Here is a 20,878-nt window from a genome sequence, read left to right on the forward strand (position 1 = left end):
TCTATCTCCTTCCTGTACTCCGACATTGTTTGAGATCTGACCCACCGTGGTGGTGTCATCCACGAACCTGCTGTTATGAGACTCTTGAACAGACTTCTCGTACAGTAAAGATGAACTCTTGAAGGGTCTCGACCTGAAACGTTGACTGTCCATTTCCCTCCGTAGATACTGCCTGACCCGCTGAGTTCCTCCAGCTTTTGAGCCGCGGCTCTTGCACTTTGTCTACCTGTGCTGCACTTTCTCTCTCACTCTCACTCTATATTCTGCATTCTGTTTTTTCCTTTTGTACTTGCCGTAATGTATGGAATGATCTCTCCGGATGGTACGCAGAGTGAAAAGCTTTTGTCTATCTCAGTACATGTGACAATAAAAAAACAATTACCAATTAACTTCTAAATGGAGTTAGAACAGAATTTGGCCACCCGGTCGTGAGTGAAAGCATTCTCACTGGCTGCGTCATGGCTTGGTATGGGAACTCCAAACGCGCAGGAACGCAAGAGCGGTGTGACTCAGCCAGTTCCACCACGGGTACAGCTCCCCCCCTCCCACCGTCGAGGAACGTCTACGAGGGGCGACGTCTCAGGAAGTCGACATCTGTCACTGGTGACCCCCACCGTCCGGGCCGTGCCCTCTTCTTGATGCTGCCATCAGGCAGGAGGCCCAGGAGCCCGAAGACCCCACACCTCAAGGTTCAACAACAGCTTCTTCCCCACTGCCGTCAGGGTCTTGAACCCACCTGAAAAACCCCAACACTACCTCAGAATATATTTCCCTTGACTTACACTAAAGATGTTATGTTTATATTGTTGTGTAAGTTATGTAAAATATATGTTAATTAAGTTTACGTTATCTTTGTCATCATGTACGTAAATGTACTTGGGCATACGACAGTAAACTCGACTTTGAGTTTATTGTCTTTTTTTTCTTTTTCAATCTTATTAGTTTTCAAATTAATACAGATTAATATATCAATGTCTATACAGTCATGACATGGATAATCATAAAGAACAATAGAGTACAAAAAAAATCTGTAGATCCAATGATCTGTTAGTGAATGAATATAATATAAAAGAAAAAGATTTATTATAAAATATAAAAAAAAGAAAAAAAAACAAAACAATAAGAAAAATTATAAACAGTATATCAAACCAAACTAAGCTAAAGAAAAAAAAATTCAAAAAAAGGACTAAAATTTCTCAATAGAAACAGAGCAATATTATGTCATCAACTCCGTTCCTCTAAATTGAAAGGTTATTATAAGGGGATCTATATCATGTGAAAATATTGAATAAATGGACTCCAAACTTCCTCAAATTTAAGCAAAGGATCAACAGTACCACTCCTGATTTTTTCCAAGTTGAGTTTATTGTCATATGCCCAAATACATTTACATGCAGGTACAATGAAAAACTTAATTGCAGCAGCATCACAGGTACGTAGCATCAGATAAGCAGCATTCACAAGAAAATCATAAATCATACAAGAAAGAACACAATTAGAACAAAAAAATTCCATTGGACAGTGTTGCTGTACTGAGGTAATGAGTAGTGTTGTGCCGGTTGGTTCAAGAACTGAATGGTTGAAGGGAAGCTGGTGGTGTGGAGACTCCAGGCTTCTGTACCTCCTGCCCGATGGGAGCTGCGAGAAGATGGCACAGCCCGGATGGTGGGGGATCTTTGTACTGAGGTGCTGCTACAAAAAGCTAATTTTCATGGCATATATATCCTGGCTATGTGTGTTCCTGACAATGCAATTTGTGTACAGGGAATAATGTAGTGGGTATGCAGAGCAAGCGTCCAGAGGCGGATACGATAGCAACGTTTGAGAAGCTTTTAGGCAGAAACATGGAGGGATGTAGATAGATAGATTTCTTTACTAGTCACATGTACATCGAAACACACAGTGAGATGCATCTTTTGCGTAGAGTGTTCTGGGGGGCCGCCCACAAGTGTCGCCACGCTTCCGGCACCAACATAGCACATCTGCAACTTCCTAACCCGTACGTCTTTGGAATGTGGGAGGAAACCGGAGCACCCGGAGGAAACCCACGCAGACACTGGGAGAATGTACAAACTCCTTACAGACAGCGGCGGGAATTGAATCTGGGTTGCTGGCGCTGTAATAGCGTCACGCTAACCCATCACGTCCAGGCAGCTGTGTAGTTTAAATTGGCGGCATATTCAGAACAGACATCGTGGGCTGAAGGACCTGTTCCTCTACTATACTGTTTTGTCTTCTAGATCCCCTCTCACCCTTCCAAACCCCTGACCAAATGACCTCCCTTAGAGATGCGTGGGGCAGATGGTTCAACCCGGATAAGTGTGAAGTGATACACTTTAGGAGATCAAATTCAAAGGCAGAATACAGGATAAATGGCAGGACTGTTAGCAGTGTGGAGGAACAGAGGATCTTGGGGTCCACTTCCATAGATCCCTCAAGGTTGCCACACAGGTCAACAGGATTGTTAAGAAGGCGTATGGAGTGTTGGCCTTCATTAGTCAGGGGATTGAGTTCAAGAGCCGCGAGGTGATGTTGCAGCTCTATAGAACTCTGGTCAGACCACACTTGGGGTATTGTGTTCAGTTCTGGTCACCTCATTATAGGAAGGATGTGGAAGCTTTAGAGAGGGTGCAGAGGAGATTTACCAGGATGTTGCCTGGATTGGAGAGCACGTCTTATGAGGATGGTTTGAGCAAGCGAGGGCTTTTCTCTTTGGAGAGAAGGATGAGAGGTGACTTGATAGAGGTGTACAAGACGATAAGAGGCATAGATCGAGTGGACAGTCAGAGACTTTTTCCCAGGGCGACAATGGCTAACACGAGGGGACATAATTTTAAGGTGAAAGTATAAGGGGGATGTCAGGGGTAAGTTTTTTTTTACACAGAGTGGTGGGTGTGTGGAACGCACTGCCTGCGGAGGTTGTGGGGGCAGATACATTAGGGACATTTAAGAGACTCTTAGATGGACACTTGAATGATAGAAAAATAGGGGGCTATGTGGGAGGGAAGGGTTAGATAGATCTTAGAGCAGGATCAAATGTCGGCACAACGTCATGGGCTGAAGGGCCTGTACTATGCTGTAATGTTCTAAGTATTTTATACACAGAGAGTGGTGGGTGCTTGGAACGGGCTGCCAGGGGAGGCAGATATGATTAGGGGCGTTTAAGAAGCATTTAGACAAAGACACGAATGAAGACGTACAGTTTCATCTGACTGTGCTTGGCACAGACACTGCGGGCCGAAGGGCCTGTTCCTGTGCTGTACCATTCTGTTCTGTGTTTCAGTAAGGGCGCAGCCTGGGGGGTGGGGGGCGCTGGTGTAAGAGGCGCTTTCGTGTAACGGCCTGTACGTCCTACCTCCCACAGATTGGGCGCGCCGAGCCCGGAGAAGGCGGAGTCTGCCGGCGGCCTGGCCCAGTACAAGCAGCTGGACGAGCGGATGCCAGCCGAGGCACCCTACAGAGCACCGACCGAGAAGCTCTACTATGTCTCGCACAAGTGCAGCCCCAGCTGCCTGTCCCGGGCAATGCCTGCCTACAGGGGCCAGCACCGGGGCAGGAACCCCATGCTGGTGCCCCTCCTGTATGACTTCCGCCGCATGACGGCCCGCCGCAAGATCAACCGCAAGATGTCCTTCCACGTGGTGTACAAGGGCCCCTGCGGCCTCAGCCTGCGCAACATGGAGGAGGTGGAGCGCTACCTGGCCGAGACCAACACGGACTTCCTCTACCTGGAGATGTTCTGCTTCGACCCCTACGTGCTGGTGGACCGCAAGTTCCAGCCGCAGAAGCCCTTCTACTACATTCGGGATATCACCAATGGCAAGGAGGATGTGCCGCTCTCCTGCGTCAACGAGATCGACACCACGCCGCCGCCCCAGGTGGCATACAGCAAGGAGCGCATCCCTGGCGAGGGCGTCTACATCAACACCAACCCCGACTACCTTGTGGGCTGTGACTGTACTGACGGCTGCAAGGACAGGTAACAGCGCTCTTTTATTTCCCCATGCACCTTCCCCTCTCGCTGCTGCAGGCTTGTCCCCGTGCTGGAGAGGGTCATCGAGTTGTACAGCACAGAAACCGTCCCTTGGGTCCAACCGTCCATGGTGACCAAGTCCAAGCTAGTCCCATTTGGTATTGGTTTATTATTGTCACTTGTACCAAGGTACAGTGAAAAACTTGTCTTGCATACTGATTGTACAGGTCAATTCATTACACAGTGCAGTTACAATGAGTTAGTACAGAGTGCATTGAGGTAGTACAGGTAAAGACAATAACAGTACAGAGTAAAGTGTCACAGCTACAGGGAAAGTGCAGTGCAATAAGGTGCAAGGTCACAACAAGGTAGATTGTGAGGTCAGAGTGTATCTCGTCGTATAAGGGAACCATTCGATAGTCTTATCACAGTGGGGTAGAAGCTGTCGGTAAGTCTGGAGGTACGTGCCCTCAGGCTCCTGTATCTTCTACCTGATGGAAGAGAAGAGGAGAGGAGAGAGAATGACCCGGGTGGGTGGGGTCTTTGATTATGCTGGCTGCTTCACCAAGACAGCGAGAGGTAAAGACAGAGTCCAAGGAGGGGAGGCTGGTGTCCGTGATGCGCTGGGCTGTGTCCACAACTCTCTGCAGTTTCTTGCGGCCCACGTTCAGCCCATATCCCTCTAAACCTTCCTGGCCATGTACCTGTCCAAATACCTTATCAATATTGTTAATGTACCTGCCCTCACCACTTCCTCTGGCAGCTTGTTCCATATACACACACACCACCCTTTTGTGTTTCTTTTAAAAAAAAAACTTTGCCCCTCAAGTTCCTATTAAATCTCTCCCTTCTCACCTTAAACCTGTGCCCTCTAGTTCTTGATTCCCCAACCCTGCAGGGAAAAGGACTGAGTGCATTCTATGCCCCTCATGATTTCATACACCTCTATAAGATCGCCTCTCAGTCTCCTACGCTCCAAGGCATAAAGTCCGAGCTTGTCCAACCTCTCCCTATGACTCAGTCCCTCTAGTCCTGGCAGCATCCTTGCAAATATTTTCTGCACTCTTTCCTGTTTAATGTTTTCTTTCCTGTAGCCTGACGACCAAAACTGAACACAATACTCCACGTTCGGCCTCACCAGCGTCCTGTACAACTGCATCATGACCTCCCGACTTCCATACTCAGTGCCCTGACTGATGAAGGCCAGCGTGCCAAACACCTCCTTCACCACCCTGTCTACCTGCGACGCCACTTCCAGGGAACCATGTACTTGTACTCCTAGGTCCTCTGTCCTACAACACTCCCCAGGTCCGGGTGACGGGGAGGGGGTGGGTGGGTGTGGCTCTCTGCTGCCCATGACCTGGGCAGTCCCTATGTCACCCAGAACAGGAACGGGCTCGGCAGCCCACTGACACCGATCCCATTTTATTTGCTTCAACTCCCCCCTGAAGATTCTACCACTAGCCCGCACACTAGCGTGCAATTTACAGCGGGGCGATTAACCCACCGACTCCGCACGTCGTTGGGACGTGGGAGAGAACCGGGGGAAGCCCACGCGGTCGCTCTCTCACTCACGCACACAGCGGCAGAGGTAGGGTCTCTAGAGCGGAGAGGCAGCCTCTCTGCTCGCTGTGCTGCCGAATGGCCTCAGGCCTCTGTGTGGGTGGGTTCACAATGCTGTCCGATCCAGCAGCTTTCTGCTCCCTGACTTATGTTCTGTTCTGGGTACATTAGTGTGTGTATGCTCTATGCTCCTGTCCACCTGTGTGTAAGGGTAATCTGGGTGGATTGCCCTTTGCATACATGTGTTTGGGCACATTTATTTGAATGTGTACAGTAAAACTCTGATTATCTGCTATCTGACTTCAGAAATCCCAACGGTTTGGCATCTAGATCACTAGGTGCCTTTAAACCCACTGGGGCCCCATTCCCCACACTCCCTTTAAACTGACGGGGACCCCATTCCCCACGATTCCTTTAAACTCACTGAGGCCCCATTCCCCACACTCCTTTCAAACACACTGGGGCCCCCGTTTCCCGCTCCCTTTAAAATTTGCAAGGGACCCAGTTCCCTGCTCCCTTTAAACCCACTGGGACCCTGTTTCCCGCTGCCTTTAAACTCACCTGGGCCCCATTTCCCACACTCCCTTTAAACTCACTGGGCTTTGCTGTAAACCTCTACTACTGTGCAACGTCATTTTAAAAGAAATTGAATTAAAAGCATGGAGAATTAATTAGAATAACATCCAGTAGCCTGGAAAATCTGCCAGTCCATCACCACTAACTTCTGGACAATGCCGAATTATCGGAGTTTTGCTGTACTGTGTGCATCAGATACCAGTTTTCAGAGATTATCCTCACCCCCATCCTGCTCCAGTGGTCCCCAAAGTGTTACTGCCATGTCTCCACAGGTCAAAGTGTGCATGCCTGCAGCTGACCATGCAGGCGACTGCCTGTAACCCGGGGGGCCAACTCAACTCCAGCGCTGGCTACCAGAACAAACGGCTGGACGAGTGCTTGCCCACAGGGTAAGTGTCTGGGATGGTTCTGTCTCCTCCTGTGGAAAGGGATGGGGGAAGGGGGAGAGGAACGGAGTCGTTCCCATTAGCAACCCAGCGCGGGTATGGACGGGTCAGTTGCCCGTGGGGGGGGGCGGGGGGTGTGGGGAGGCGGGGTGGTGGTTTCTGTAGCTAATTTAAATTTCTTTCTTTACTATAGCTTTTATTAATTGCAGGTAGAAAATACAAAGTACATGAAACCAAAGAAAAGACAAAATGTTACAAAATACATTGTATTGAATCACACTTGAAATCACAATACCTCCTATTGATAAACAAATGATAACTAATTAATATTAATAAATTGGAATAATTTTATTATATATAAAAAAATCTAAACCCACTACCAAGACCGAAGCTGTTTGGTTTAAAAAAAGACAAAAAAAGAGCCCTAAAGACAATAGTATAAGCCAGTATCTGTACTTTAAGCACCAAATCAGTGGTTTTGAAAGTAGTTCAAAAAAGGTCCCCACAATATTTGGAAGTCCAGATTAGATCCAGAAGTTGAACAACGGATCTTCTGGAACCTAATTTAAATTTGAAGCAAATTTAACTTCAAATAACAAGGCTGGAATAAGAAGTTAGTATTTAAGAGCAACTATCTGATGCACTAACACAATCAGGGAAGAATACTAGGCAGAGTGAGGCTCTTCGGCCCACCGAGTCCGTGCCGACCATCAACCAGCCATTTACACCCATCCCCGTTCCATTCTCCCTACATTCCCACCAACTCCTCCCCATTTTCTACTACACACACACACACACACACACACACACACACACACACACACACACAGGGATCGAACCCAGGTCTCTGGAGCTGTGAGGCAGCAGCTCTACCCGCTGCGCCACTGTGCCGTCCCTATCTGTTGTCCTCGCCTATTCTGGCCTATATATGACACCAAACCCCGCTCCCCACACCCCCCCACCCCCATCCAGCAATATAATTGACTCTTAGCTATCTTGATTCAAGGGTGTTGGGTGTTCATCAATAGTTAATAAATGCAAGCCTTGGTGACGTCTACATCCAGTGAACAGATAAATACAAAGAGAATTTGCCCATTTAATTCCTGTAGGATTCCAAAGGACCATTCTGAACAATGTGGCAGAATTAAATATCCCATCAGCAGTGCACATAATGTTCAACAGACTGTGTAGTAGGTCAGGTGAGAAATGATTTATTCTTCTTGTGAACCCTGCTCCCCACCACCACCCCCCCCCCCCACATCAACACACAAACCTATCTGTTCCTCATCACTTTGCTGTGCTCAAGTTAGCTGACAGATTTCTTTTACCACAACAGTGCGTCATAGACTGATACAGCATGGAGACAGGCCCTTCAGCCCAACTCATCCATGCCAACCCCGGTGCCCACCAAGTTAGTCCCATTTTCCCGTGTTTGGCTCCTACCCCTCGTATCCGTGTACCTGTACCCCTTAAGTGTTGTTACTGTGCCTGCCTCATCCACTTCCTCTGGCAGCTTGTTCCACATACCGACCACCCTCTGTGAAGAAGTTGCTCCTTAACTTGTTGGGTCCCTATTAAATCCCTCCCCCTCTTCACCTTAAACCAATGCCCTCCAGTGTTTAGTTCCCTTTCCCTGGGAAAAAGACTGTGCATTCACCCTATCTATGCCCCCTCATGACATTATACACCTCTATAAAGGTCACCCCTCATTCTCCTACCCTCCAAGGAATAAAGACCTGGCCTGCCCAACCTCTCCCTATAGCTCAGACCCTCGAGTCCCAGCAGCATCCTTGTAAATCTCTGCACTCTTTCCAGTTTAATTACATCTTTCCCATAAATAGGAAGTTGCGGGTGTGCTATGTTGGCGCCAGAAGCGTGGCAACACTTGTGGGCTGCCGCCAGAACACCCTACGCAAAAAATGCATTTCACCATGTGTTTCGATATACATGTGACTAATAAATATATCTTATCTTAATACTCCAAGTGCGGTCTCACCAACGCCTTGCACAACTGCAACATAACGTCCCAACTCCTGTACTCAGTGCCCTGACTGATGAAAAGACCAGTCAGTTTTTAAAATAATTCTCGACTCCCTCTTTTGGGATGTCCTGGAATTGAGAGACTGGGGTCGTTGCTTTACGAGGCGCAGACCAAGGTATTGGTATTGGTTTATTATTGTCACTTGTACCGAGGTACAGTGAAAAACCTGTCTTGCATACCGATCGTACAGGTCAATTCATTACACAGTGCAGTTACATTGGGTTAGTACAGAGTGCATTGAGGTAGTACAGGTAAAAACACTAACACTACTGAGTAAAGTGTCACAGCTACAGAGAAAGTGCAGTGCAATAAGGTGCAAGGTCACAACAAGGTAGATCATGAGGTCAGAGTTCATCTCATTGTATAAGGGAACCGTTAAATAGTCTTATCACAGTGGGGTAGAAGCTGTCCTTAAGTCTGGTGGTACATGCCCTCAGGCTCCTGTATCTTCTACCTGATGGGAGAGGAGAGAAGAGAGATTGACCTGGGTGGGTGGGGGTCTTTGATTATGCTGGCTGCTTCACCAAGGCAGTAAGAGGTAAAGACAGAGTCCAAGAAGGGGGGGGCTGGTGTCCGTGATGTGCTGAGCTGTGTCCACAACTCCCTGCAGTTTCTTGCGGTCCTGGGCAGAGCAGTTGCCGTACCAAGCCATGATGCATCCAGATAGGATGCTTTCTATGTTGCATCGGTAAAAGTTGGTGAGTGTCAAAAGGGACGTGCCAAATTTCTTTAGCCTCCTGAGGAAGTAGAGGAGCTGGTGAGCTTTCTTGGCCGTGGCGTCTACGTGGTTGGACCAGGACAGGCTGTTGGTGATGTTCACTCCCAGGAACTTGAAGCTCTCAACCCTCTTGACCTCAGCACCATTGATGTAGACAGGTGCAGGGCGGTTCATCGGATGCGTTTGGGGGGGGGGGGCGGGGTTTGACAGAGTAAATTGTGACAAGTGGTGAGCAGGACAAGGAGGGGAGACGGGGCAAGGAAACCAGAGGGTGGGGGAGAATGTTCCTCCTCAGCAAGTTGCTGGCATCTAGGAAGCACCCCACCTGAGTGGGCAAAGGGAGCTGGGTAATGCACTGGGAGAGAATAGGACTGGAAGGGCAGAGCGGCCTGTGTCAGCCCTCCACCGCGAAATGCCGCACTAACGAGGTTAAACTTGCGTCTCGGTCTCTTTCCCGTCACCCCTACCCTCCTCGGCACAGCATCTACGAGTGCAACAAGAGGTGCAAGTGCAACGTGGGGCTGTGCACCAACCGGCTGGTCCAGCACGGGCTCCAAGTGCGGCTGCAGCTCTTCAAGACCCAGAACAAGGGCTGGGGCATCCGCTGCCTGGACGACATCGCCAAGGGCTCCTTTGTGTGCATTTACGCAGGTAGGGGACGTGTTCCTGCCCCACCCCCCTGATGAATTTGGGCCACCATACCCAACCAACTGACACTCACCATAGTCACACAGCATGAAAACAGGCCCTTCGGCCCAACTCAGCTGTGCTGACCCCAAGACTCCCCCCCAAGATCGTCCCATTTGCCCGCGTTTGGCCCATATCCCTCTAAACCTTTCCCATCCATGTACCTGTCCAAGTGTTTTAAAAGTTGCCCCTCAGGTCCCTATCAAATCTCTCCCCTCTCAACCTTTCCTATCTAGGTACCTGTCTCAGTCCTAGAGAAATACAGCATGGAAACAGGCCCTTCGGCCCAACTGGTCCATGCCAACCAAGACTCCCCTCTAAGCTAGTCCCATTTGCCTGCTTTTGACCCATATCCCTTTAATCCTTTTGTTCCATCCATGTACCTGTCTAAATATCTTAAAGTTGCTATTGTACCTGCCTCACCTACTTCCTCTGGCAGCTCGTTCCAGATACGGACCACCCTCTGGGTGAAGAAGTTGCCCCTCAGGTTCCTATTAAATCTCTCCCCCTCACCTTAAACCTGTGCCCTCTGGTTGTAGACTCCCCAACCCTGGGGAAAGACTGAGTGCATTCACCCTATTGATGCCCCTCATGATTTTATACACCTCTATATGGTCACCCCTCATTCCCTTACGCTCCAAGGAATAAAGTCCCAGCCTGCCCGACCTCTCCCTATAACTCAGGCCCGCCAGTCCCGGCAACGTCTTGGTAAATCCCCTTTAATCACATCCTTCCTATAACAGGGCGACCAAGGGAGTGCAACATTTCCAGCGGTGCCCCTTTTGGGGTGAGGACTTAACTGAATAATTCCAGATGGGTTATAGAGAAATGCAGCACAGAAACGGGCCCTTCAGCCCATCAAATCCGTGCCGAGCATCAGCCACCGCATCCTATGTTAATCCCATTTTATTCTCCCCATGTTCCCAAAAATTGCCCCCAGATTCTACTCCTCACTCACACACTGGTGGGCAATTTACAGTGACCAATTAATTCTCTGATCTAGAGGTCGTACAGCACAGAAACAGGCCTTTCGGTGCACCGAGTCCCTGCCAACCACCGACCACCCATTTACACCAATCCCCATTTTATTCTCCCCACATTCCCCATCAACCCCTCTCCCAAATTCTACCCCTCATCCACACAGCGGCGGGCGGAGGGTGGCAATTCACAGGGATAGAGAACACGCGCGCGCTTCAGGATCGAACCCAGAGTGGCTCTACCTGCTGCGCCACTGGCCAGTATGGGGACAGAACATAGAACACTATGGCACAGTACAGGCCCTTCAACCCACAATGTTGTGCCAACATTTTATCCTGCTCCATCTAACCCTTCCCTCCCACATAGCCCTCCATTTCTCTATCATTCACATGTCTATCTAAGAGTCTCTTAAATGTCCCTAATGTATCTGCCCCCACAACCTCTGCCGGCAGTGTGTTCCACGCACCCACCACTCTCTGTGTAAAAAAACAAAACTACTTACCCCGACATTCCCCTTGTATCTTTCTCCAGTCACCTTAAAATTATGTCCCCTCATGTTAGCCATTGTCACCCTGGGAAAAAGTCTCTGACTGTCCACTCGATATATGCCTCTTATCATCTTGTACACCTCTATCAAGTCACCCATCCTCCTCTCCAAAGAGAAAACCCCAGCTCACTCAACCTATCCTCATAAGACATGCTCTCCAATCCAGGCAGCATCCTGGTAAATCTCCTCTGCACCCTCTCGAAAGCTTCCACATCCTTCCTATAACGAGGCAACCAGAACTGAACACAATACTCCAAGTGTGGTCTGACCAGAGTTCCATAGAACTGCAATATCTTGAACTCAATACCCCGACTACTGCAGGCCAACACACCATATGCCTTCTTAACAACCCTATTGACCTGCGTGGCAACCTTGAGGGATCAGTGGACATGGGCTGCAAGATCCCTCAAGGTGAAACCAGCAACCTTGGCACTATTAGTACTGCTGTCCAACCAGCTGAGCTAACTGGCCTCTAGGGAGACTGGATGCAAGCTTCTGGTTGGGAAGTGGGGAACAGCGGGCGAGCAGAGGGAAGGAGTGGACAGTTACGTTTCCACCTGCCATGCTGGCTGTTTGTTGAACCATTGCACTCCCCACCGTCTCTGGAGCATTGGCAGGGCTCGACTGTTGTGCTGTTTGCAGCAGCCCTGTGTCTTGTGACTGCTGTATTGATGGAAGCTTTGTATTGGAACTGGAGTGGAAAAATAAACGCAGGAAGGCTGCAGGCAGACTGGAAGGAAGGAGGCAGCAGAGTGGTCACGGAGACCGAAAGGTGGATTCCTCACGGCAACCAGCCCATTAAAACCAGACTGTGTTGGGGCAGCAGTGGTCGTGGAGGAACTCGGCAGGTGTTGAGGGCAGTCAGTCACAGAACATAGACATTGTGGGCTGAAGGGCCTGTTCCTGTGCTGCACTGTTCTGTGTTCAACTTGACACCGAATTAAACTAATCCCTGTTGCCTGCATGTGATCCCTACCCCTCCATTCCCTACATAGTCATGTGTCTATCTAACAGCCTCTTAAACGCCTCTGTCGTATCTGCCTCCACCACCACCCCTGGCAGCACATTCCAGGCACCCACCACTCTCTGTGTAAAAACAAAACTTGCCCTGCACATCTCCTTTAAACTTTCCCCTCTCACCTTAAACCTATGTCCTTTAGTATTTGACATTTCTACCCTGGGGGAGAGGAGGAAATTCTGACTGTCTGCCTCTGTTATGAGAAAGGTTCTTTTGGTATCTTAAAGGTATCTGGACACACTGTACTTTAAAAGGAGGATTTTATTCACAAAGACCGACACGGGAACAGAATGTGAAGGAACAAATGCACACTCGCACTAGGGTGATCGCGAAAAGTGGGGGGGGGAGTTGCAATGGGTGAAGTGCGCGCGCACACACACACACACACACACACACACACACACACACACACACACACACAATGAACTAGTACAAACGATCAGGGAACAAACAAATACGTTGTCTGGACCCCCTGAATTGGGACAAACAACGGCTCTACGCTACTGGGAATCTACTCAGGACGTTCCTAGACCCCTGTGGAAGTGCACCCTCTCACCTGTGGTCTCGACCCCAGCAGCAATCAGAAAAGAGAGAGAGCCCACGTGCACCACCTTTTATAGGGCTGTAGCGGGTGGAGCCGCTCAGGTGAAACAAGCCAATGATTCAGGGTCAAGAACAAAGGTGGGTTACGAGCCAATCCTCAGGTGTGCTCTTTAATGGGTGGGGCGGAGCCGGACCCTTGATTGACAGTGCTGTAGCTTCCGACCTGATAGGCAATGCTATCATCTGACCATGGGCGTCAGTAGTATTGTCACGGTCATCTGACCCCTGGCCTTTCATACTACAGCCTCATAACTTTATAAACTTCTATCAGGTCTCCCCTCAGCCTCCGATGCTCCAGAGAAAACAACCCAAGTCTGTCCGACCTCTCCTTATAGCTCATGCCCTCTAATCCAGGCGGCATCCTGGTGAACCTCTTCTGCACCCTCTCCAAAGCCTCCACAGCCTTCCTGTAATGGAGCAACCAGAAATGTGCACAATACTCCAAGTGCGACCTGACCAAAGTTTTATACAGCTGCAACGTGGCTTCCTGACTCTTGTACTCCGTGCCCCGACTGATGAAGGCAAGCGTGCCATACGCCTTCTTTACCACCCTATCAACCTGCGCAGCCGCTTTCAGGGAGCTATGGACTTGGACCCCAAGATCTCCCTGTACACCAATGCTCTACCATTTACTGTGTACTTTCCCCCTGAATTTGACCTCCCAAAGTGCCACACCGCATACTTGCCCGGATTAAACTCCATCTGCCATCTTTCCGCCCATGTCTCCAACTGATCTCTCTCCCTTTGACAACCCGTTTCACTGTCCACAGCTCTGCCAATTTTTAGTGGATTTGCGTGAGGTCAGTGCATGAGGTTTGTCATCTGCACAGACGACCATGGGAGGTGAACCGGTTAAGGTGCAGTTTGTAACTCCAATAAATTGGACCGTGACGGTGATGAGAAGTGAGGATACTAATTTAACGAATGTTTGCTGGTCACATTTCACCCCCCCGGGTAATACCACTCTCACCTCCCCAGTTCAAACGAATGTGGCTTTGAATCCAACTTGAGCATTATCCAGGCCAGGACAGAGGAAAGGTTTAGAGGGATACGGACCAAACGCAGGCAGAATGGGACTAGCTTAGATGGGAATCTTGGTCGGCACGGACCAGTGGGGCTGAAGGGCCTGTTTCCGTGCTGTGTGACTCTGAGAGGGTGCAACTATAAACTAGAGGGCACTGGTTTAAGGTGAGAGGGGGGAAAGATTTAAAAGGGACCCTCAAGAACTTCTTCACCCAGAGAGTGGTCAGTATATGGAACGAGCTGCCAGAGGATGTGGTAGAGGCAGGCACGTTAACAGTATTTAAAAGATATTTGTACAGGAGGGGCCAGTTAACTCACTTGGTTAGGGTCGCTGGTTTGATCCCCATGCCTCCTGGCTCCAGAGATCCGGGTTCAATCCTGACCTCCGGCACTGTCTGTGTGTGTTGTCTGTGTGTGTGTCTGTGAGTGTGAGTGTGTGTTGTTGTCTGTGAGTGTGTGTGTGTTGTTGACTGTGTGTGTGTGTGTGTGTATTTCTGTGTGTGGGGTTTGCACCTTCTCCCTGTGACCGCATGGGTTTCCCTCAGGGTGCTCTGGTCCCCTCCCGCGTCCCAACGACATGTGGGGTTGGTGGGTTAATTGGCAGCTGTAAATTCCGCCCCCCCCCGCCCCCGGTGTGTGGGTGAGGGGTAGAGGCTGGGGGGAGTTGATGGGGAATGTGGGGAGAATAAAATGGGGATGAGCGTAAATGCGTGGTTGGTGGTCGGCACAGACTTGTTGGGTCGAAGGGCCTGTTTCTGCACTGTGTGACCTATTGGATCAGAGAATTATCCTGGGCCAATATCCCGTCCTCCGCATCTCCAGAGTGGAACTGTGAATGAGGAATAAGGGCAGGAGTGGTCCATTCACCCCCTCCTGCCCATTCCAGTGCTCAGTAAGGCCATGATCTTTGGCCTCAGTTCCCTCTCCCACTGCAGTCCAGAAATCCATCTGTCTCCAGGTGAAGGGTCTCGACCCGAAATGTCGACTGTCCCGTTCTCCCCCCAACAGATGCTGCCTGACCAGCTGAGTTCCCCCAGCGATTTGTGTGTGGCTCCAGCTTCCAGTATCTGCACCCTCCACCTTGAATCTGCTCAATGACGCCTTGTCCCACTCTCCTCCATTCTCAGGAGGTCCCAGGGCACTGTGAATGACTCTTGAGCTGTAGCCTGTGTTGTCATTTGAGAAAGGTGCAGCCAGTTGTCATGCAGTATCTTGGCAGGAGCCCAGCTAATCTCGTCCAGTGGTCAGTGTGGAATCAGTATTGACCAGAACTGTTCCACATTCCCTGACAACAGAGGAGGCCACTCCACCTCCCAGTCTGTGCCAGCTCAAGGGGCAATCCCAGTATTTTCTCTCCCTGTGACCCATTCTCCCCACATTCCCCATCAACTCCCTCCAGATTCTGCCCCTCACCGCACCCCACCCCCACCCCCCGATTTATAGCAGCTGATTAACCCACCGACCCTGCACGTCATTGGGATGTGGGAGGGAACCGGAGCACCCAGGGGAGACCCACGCGGTCACAGGGAGAAGGTGCAAACTCCACGCCCACACACACACCCCTGATATCTTGCGTCCCCTCGAGTGGTCAGCCAAGGGTTACCACCTCGTCCTGACGGCAGAGCAGCAGTCCCTCCACTGCGCTATGCGTCAGCCTGAGTCTGGCCTGCTATGGAGTGGGACCAGGACTCGGCACCTTCTGATGTGACAGTGCGGGTGTGAACCACGGAACCCTGTGCACGGACGCAATGACGCAGACACTCTGACATAGACGAGGGGGCGGACACGCTGACACAGTCACACTGACACAGACGAGGGGTCGGACACATTGACGTGCTGACAGTCGCTCTGACAGACGAGGTGGTGGACACACTGACACAGTTGCTTTGACTCAGTCGCTCTGACGCAGCCGAGGACACTGACGTGCTGACACAGGCGCAGATGCTCTGACAACTGTAGACACACTGACGCGGACAGATACCAAATGGCACGGACTCACTGACGCAGACCCAGTGCGACACTGGGACAGACAGACAGACTCTTCCCCCTAACACCCCCCGCCCACCCCACCCCCACCCAAAAACAACCCCTGCCCGGCCCTAATTCCTCTCTCCACCCACTTCTGCACGCCAGGCAAGATCCTGACAGACGACTTCGCCGACAAGGAAGGCCTGGAGATGGGCGACGAGTACTTTGCCAACCTGGACCACATCGAGAGTGTGGAGAAGTACAAGGAAGGCTACGAGAGCGACGCCAAGTGCTCATCCGACAGCAGTGGGGTGGATCTGAAGGAGGAGCACGAGCACTCGGGCAGTGAGGCAGAGGACTCCAGCTCAGACAGCTCTGACCAGAACTTCGGGGGCGCAGACGACTCCTACGTCCCCGGCTCGGTCTGGCGCAGCTACGTGACCCGCACCAAGAGCCGGGAGCAGAAGGAGAATGGCTCGGAGGTGGGACTGGCCCGTCAGACCAGCCAGGAGGACGGTGGGGGCTCCTGCAAGCTCCCCTTCACCGAGGAGACAGCCAAGAACAAGGTGGCCTCCTGGCTCAGCGCCCTGCGGGTCGAGGACCCCACCGCCGACTCCGATAGCCGCTCGTCCTTCAAGGCGGTGGAGGGCGGTGGCCCGGAGGCCAAGCCCTCCAAGGAGGAGCCCCCCAAGGAGGAGGGCAAGAAGCCGGCTGTCCCGGCCCTCAAGAGCGAGCTGCCCCTGCTGCCCAAGGCTGAGGGAGAGCCCGGTCCTGGTGAGACCACGATGGACGTCAAACCGGCCGGCAAGCAGGAGGCGGAGAAGAAGGAGACCAAGGCGGAGAGTCCAGATGCCATTGGCGTCAAGGTGGGCCGCCGGGGAGGGGAGCGGGTGGGGGCGGTGCTTCTGGGGAGGGGGAGGTGAGACGAATGGGGAGAAGGCTGTCGGGGAAAGGGGACACAAGGGCACTGTTGGGAGAAGGAGGGGGGCTGTCTGGGGAGGGAACAGGGCAGGGGGGGCTGTCGGGGACGGAAATAGGGCAGGAGGGGGCTGTTGAGAGAGGGAATGGGGCAAGAGGGGGCTGTTGAGGGAGGGAATGGGGCTGTCGAGGGAGGGAATGGGGCAGGAGGGGGCTGTCGAGGGAGGGAATGGGGCAGGAGGGGTGTGTCGGCAGAGAGAGAGAGGGTGCTGTCGAGGTAGAGGGATTGGAATTGGCAGGCACGGTAGTGCAGCAGTTAGAGTAACGCTATTACAGCACCAGCGACCCGGGTTCGATTCCCGCCGCTGTCTGTGAGGAGTTTATACGTTCTCCCCGTGTGTCTCCGTGGGTTTCCTCTGGGTGCTCCAGTTTCCTCCCACATTCTAAAGCCATACGGGTTAGGAAGTTGTGGGCATGCTATATTGGCACTGGAAGCGTGGCGACGCTTACGGGCTGTCCCCCAGAACACTCGACGCAAAAGATGCATTTCACTGTGTGTTTCGATGTACATGTGACTAATAAAGAGATCTTATTGTCACATGTACCGAGGTACAGTGAAAAACATGTCTTGCATAGCGTTCATACAGATCAATTCATTACACAGTGCATCGAGGTAGTACAGGGTAAAACAATATCAGATTGTGGAGTAAGGTGTCACAGCTACAGAGGAAGTGCAGCGCAGGCAGACAATAAGGTGCAAGGCCATAACAAGATGGATTGTGAAGTCAAGAGTCCATCTTATCATACTAGGGGACCCTTCAATACAGGGGGATAGAAGCCATCCTCGAGCCTGGTGGTACGTGCTTTCTGGGAGGGGGGAGAAGAGAGAATGTCCGGGGCGGGAGGGGTCTTTGATAATGTTGGCTGCTTTACCGAGGCAGCAAGAAGTGTAGACGAGACTCCATGGAGGGGAGGGAGCTGTCAGGGCAGGAGGGTGCCTGTCGAGGGAGGGAATGAGGCAGCAGGGAGCTGTGAGGGAGGGAGGGAGCTGTCAGGGTAGGGGATGGGCGAGGGCTTGTCGGGGAAGGAGGGGCGGCTGTCAGTGAAGCAGGGGAGGAAGAAGCTTTCAGGGAGGGAGAGGGGTCTGTCGGGGGAGGGAGAGGGCTGTCTGTTGTTGGGGGAGGCTAGGAGGAAGCTGTCGGGAAAGGGGATGTGAGGGAGAGGAGGCTTCACAGGGAGGATTGCAGTCAACGAGTGATCTGCCGGAAGGGAGACACAACCGCATGCTCCAGATGCCAACATCTGCCCTCTCGTGTCTCTCCACAGCATCACAGTAATTGAGTCAGTGAGCCATGCAGCATGGAAGCAGGCCATTTGGCCCACCATCTGCGCCCTGACCAGCGGCACCCAATATTGATCCCATCGCCCAGCATTTGAGCTGCCTATTCACGGGACAGTAAGCCCCACGCGTCTGCTGTTAAAAACAAGTGTCCCAGAAGGAGACAGGGTGGAGTTCTTCCCCCTCTCCCTGGGCTCGTAATCAGTAGATGAAGATGGGAGTTTGTCATCCCTAAGTCAGCTTCCGCGCCCCTTCTGTTAAAGCTGCACTTCAGCTCTGGACGGCTTCGGGACACCCCACTTGTGGTTGATCTCCACAGTAGGTCGAGCCGCTGTCTCAGAGCTCCAGAGACCCGGGTTCGATCCCAACCTCTAGCTCTGTGTGTGTGTGTGTGTGTGTGTGTGTGTGTGTGTGTGTGTGTGTGTGTGTGTGTGGTTTGCACCTTCTCCCTGTGACTGTCATAGAAACGAAGTCCACCGGTCCAACTCACTTATGCCAACCAAGATGCCCGTCTACACGAATCCCACTTTCCTGCATTTGCCTAGTATCCCTTCCTTCCTTTTCCTATCCATGCACCTGTTCAAATGTCTCTTGAACATTGTAACTGTCCCCACCTCTACCACTTCCTCTGGCAGCTCGTTCCATATCCCCACCACCCTCTGTGTGGAAAAACTTGCCCCTCGGGTCCCCTTTAAATCTCTCCCCTCTCACCTTAAACCTACGCCCTCTAGTTTTGACCTCCCCTACCCTGGGGAAAAGTCTGTGACCGTCCGCCTTATCCACGCCCCTCATGATTTTATAAACCTCTATCAGGTCAACTCCTGCGCTCCAGTGAGAACAAACCCAGCCTGTCCTGTCTCTCCTTGTACCTAGAGCCCTCCATTCCAGGCAACCTCCCAGTGAGTCCCTTCTGCTCTCTGTCTAGTGCTACCACATCCATTCTGCAGTGTGGTGACGGGACCTATGCACACATTATTCCAGGTGTGGCCAAACTGATGTCTTGTACAGCTGCGACGTGATGTCCCACTCTTGTGCTCAGTGCCGCTGCCTGTGAAGATGAGCAAGCTAAGTGCCTTCTTCGCTACCCTATCCATTTTCAGGGAGCCACGAACTTGCCCCCAAGGTCCCTCCGTGCATCAAGGTTTCTGTGTTCCCTGCCATTTACTGTGTATGTTCTACCAGTATTGAATGACCCAAAATGCATTACCTCCGGATTAAATTCCATCTGCCACCGCTCTGCCCAACTTTCCCGCTGACCTATGTCCCTCTGTATCCTTCAGCAATCGTCCTCGCTATCTAGAACTCTGCCCATCTCTGTGTCATCAGCAGACTTACTTATGGGAATACAGATGATCTCATACGACAAACAACAGAGGTCTGAGCACCATTCCCTGTGGTACACCACTGGTTACAGTCTCCCCATCAGATAAATGACCCTTTGCCACCCTATCACCAAGCCAATTTTCTATCTAGTTTGCCAACACACCATGGATCCCATGTGCCATAACTTTCTGGACCAGCCTACCGTGTAAACCACGTCTACTGCCCTGCCTTCATCGGTCTTCTGAGTAACCTCAAAAAAAAATTCAGATTTGAGAGGCAGGACTTTCCCTGCACTCAACCATACTGCCTTTCCTTAATCAGTCCCTGTCTTTCCAAGTGATCATAAATCCTATCCCTAAGAATTCCCTACTACTCACGCAAGGCCTGTAGTTTCTAGCTTTCTTGCTGCCTTGCTACCCTCCAGTCTTCTGGTAGCACGCTTGTGGCTAAAGATGATGCAAAAATCTCCCTAAGAGCCCCAGCAATCTCCTCCCTTAACACACTGGGGCAGATTTCATCAGGCCCTGGGGATTTCTCCACCTCAACGTGCATCCCACCCTTCTCCCTGTTGAATACTGACGCTAAGTATTCATTCAGGGCCGCACACGTCTCCTGACACCACACAAAGACATCCCTGAGGGACCCTACTCTTTCCGTAGCTACCCTCTTGCTTCTAATAAAAGGTTTTGGAATTCTCTTTAATTCCGTCGGTCAGGAATTCTCTTTAATTTCACGTCTGCTGGTTCCCCTCTGAACTGCTTTCTTAAGATCTTCCCTATATAAACCTCAAAGGACTTGCTCGGTAACACATTTCCCATGCCTGACAAGCGCTTCCTTCTTTTTCCTGATCAAACCCTCAAATTCCCTTGTTAATCAAGCTTCCCTAATCTCGCCACCTTTTGCTTCTTGCCCTTATGGGGACGTGCCGACTCTAAACTCTCACTATTTTGCTTTTAAACACCTCCTGCATTGGATGTTGTTTTTCCCTCTTAGCAGCTGCTCCCAATCCACTTCCTTGTAGAGAATCAGCAACCTGAAATAGGCCGTTCGGCGCACTGAGCCCATGTTGACCATCAACCATCGCGCAAATCCTACCTTGTTTTGTCTTCCTGCATTAGAACCACAGAACACTACAGCACAGAAAACAGGCCATCCGGCCCTTCTGGTCTGTGCCAAAACTTAATTCCGCTCGTCCCATTGACCTGCACCCAGTCCAT

The 20,878-nt window shown here is 51.2% G+C and overlaps 1 protein-coding gene across 1 annotated transcript in view; it reads left to right on the top strand.

The window, feature by feature from the left end:
- setdb1b (SET domain bifurcated histone lysine methyltransferase 1b) overlaps positions 1–20,878 on the top strand; it is a 108,791-nt gene that overhangs the window by 64,041 nt on the left and 23,872 nt on the right. The window contains exons 13-16 of the mRNA XM_052045939.1: positions 3,365–3,979; positions 6,385–6,501; positions 9,739–9,908; positions 16,247–16,947. Of these exons, the coding sequence (XP_051901899.1) occupies positions 3,365–3,979; positions 6,385–6,501; positions 9,739–9,908; positions 16,247–16,947 (1,603 nt within the window). The remainder of the gene's footprint in view (positions 1–3,364; positions 3,980–6,384; positions 6,502–9,738; positions 9,909–16,246; positions 16,948–20,878) is intronic.

This window comes from Pristis pectinata, chromosome 40, assembly GCF_009764475.1.
Source record: "Pristis pectinata isolate sPriPec2 chromosome 40, sPriPec2.1.pri, whole genome shotgun sequence".
Taxonomy (NCBI): domain Eukaryota; kingdom Metazoa; phylum Chordata; class Chondrichthyes; order Rhinopristiformes; family Pristidae; genus Pristis; species Pristis pectinata.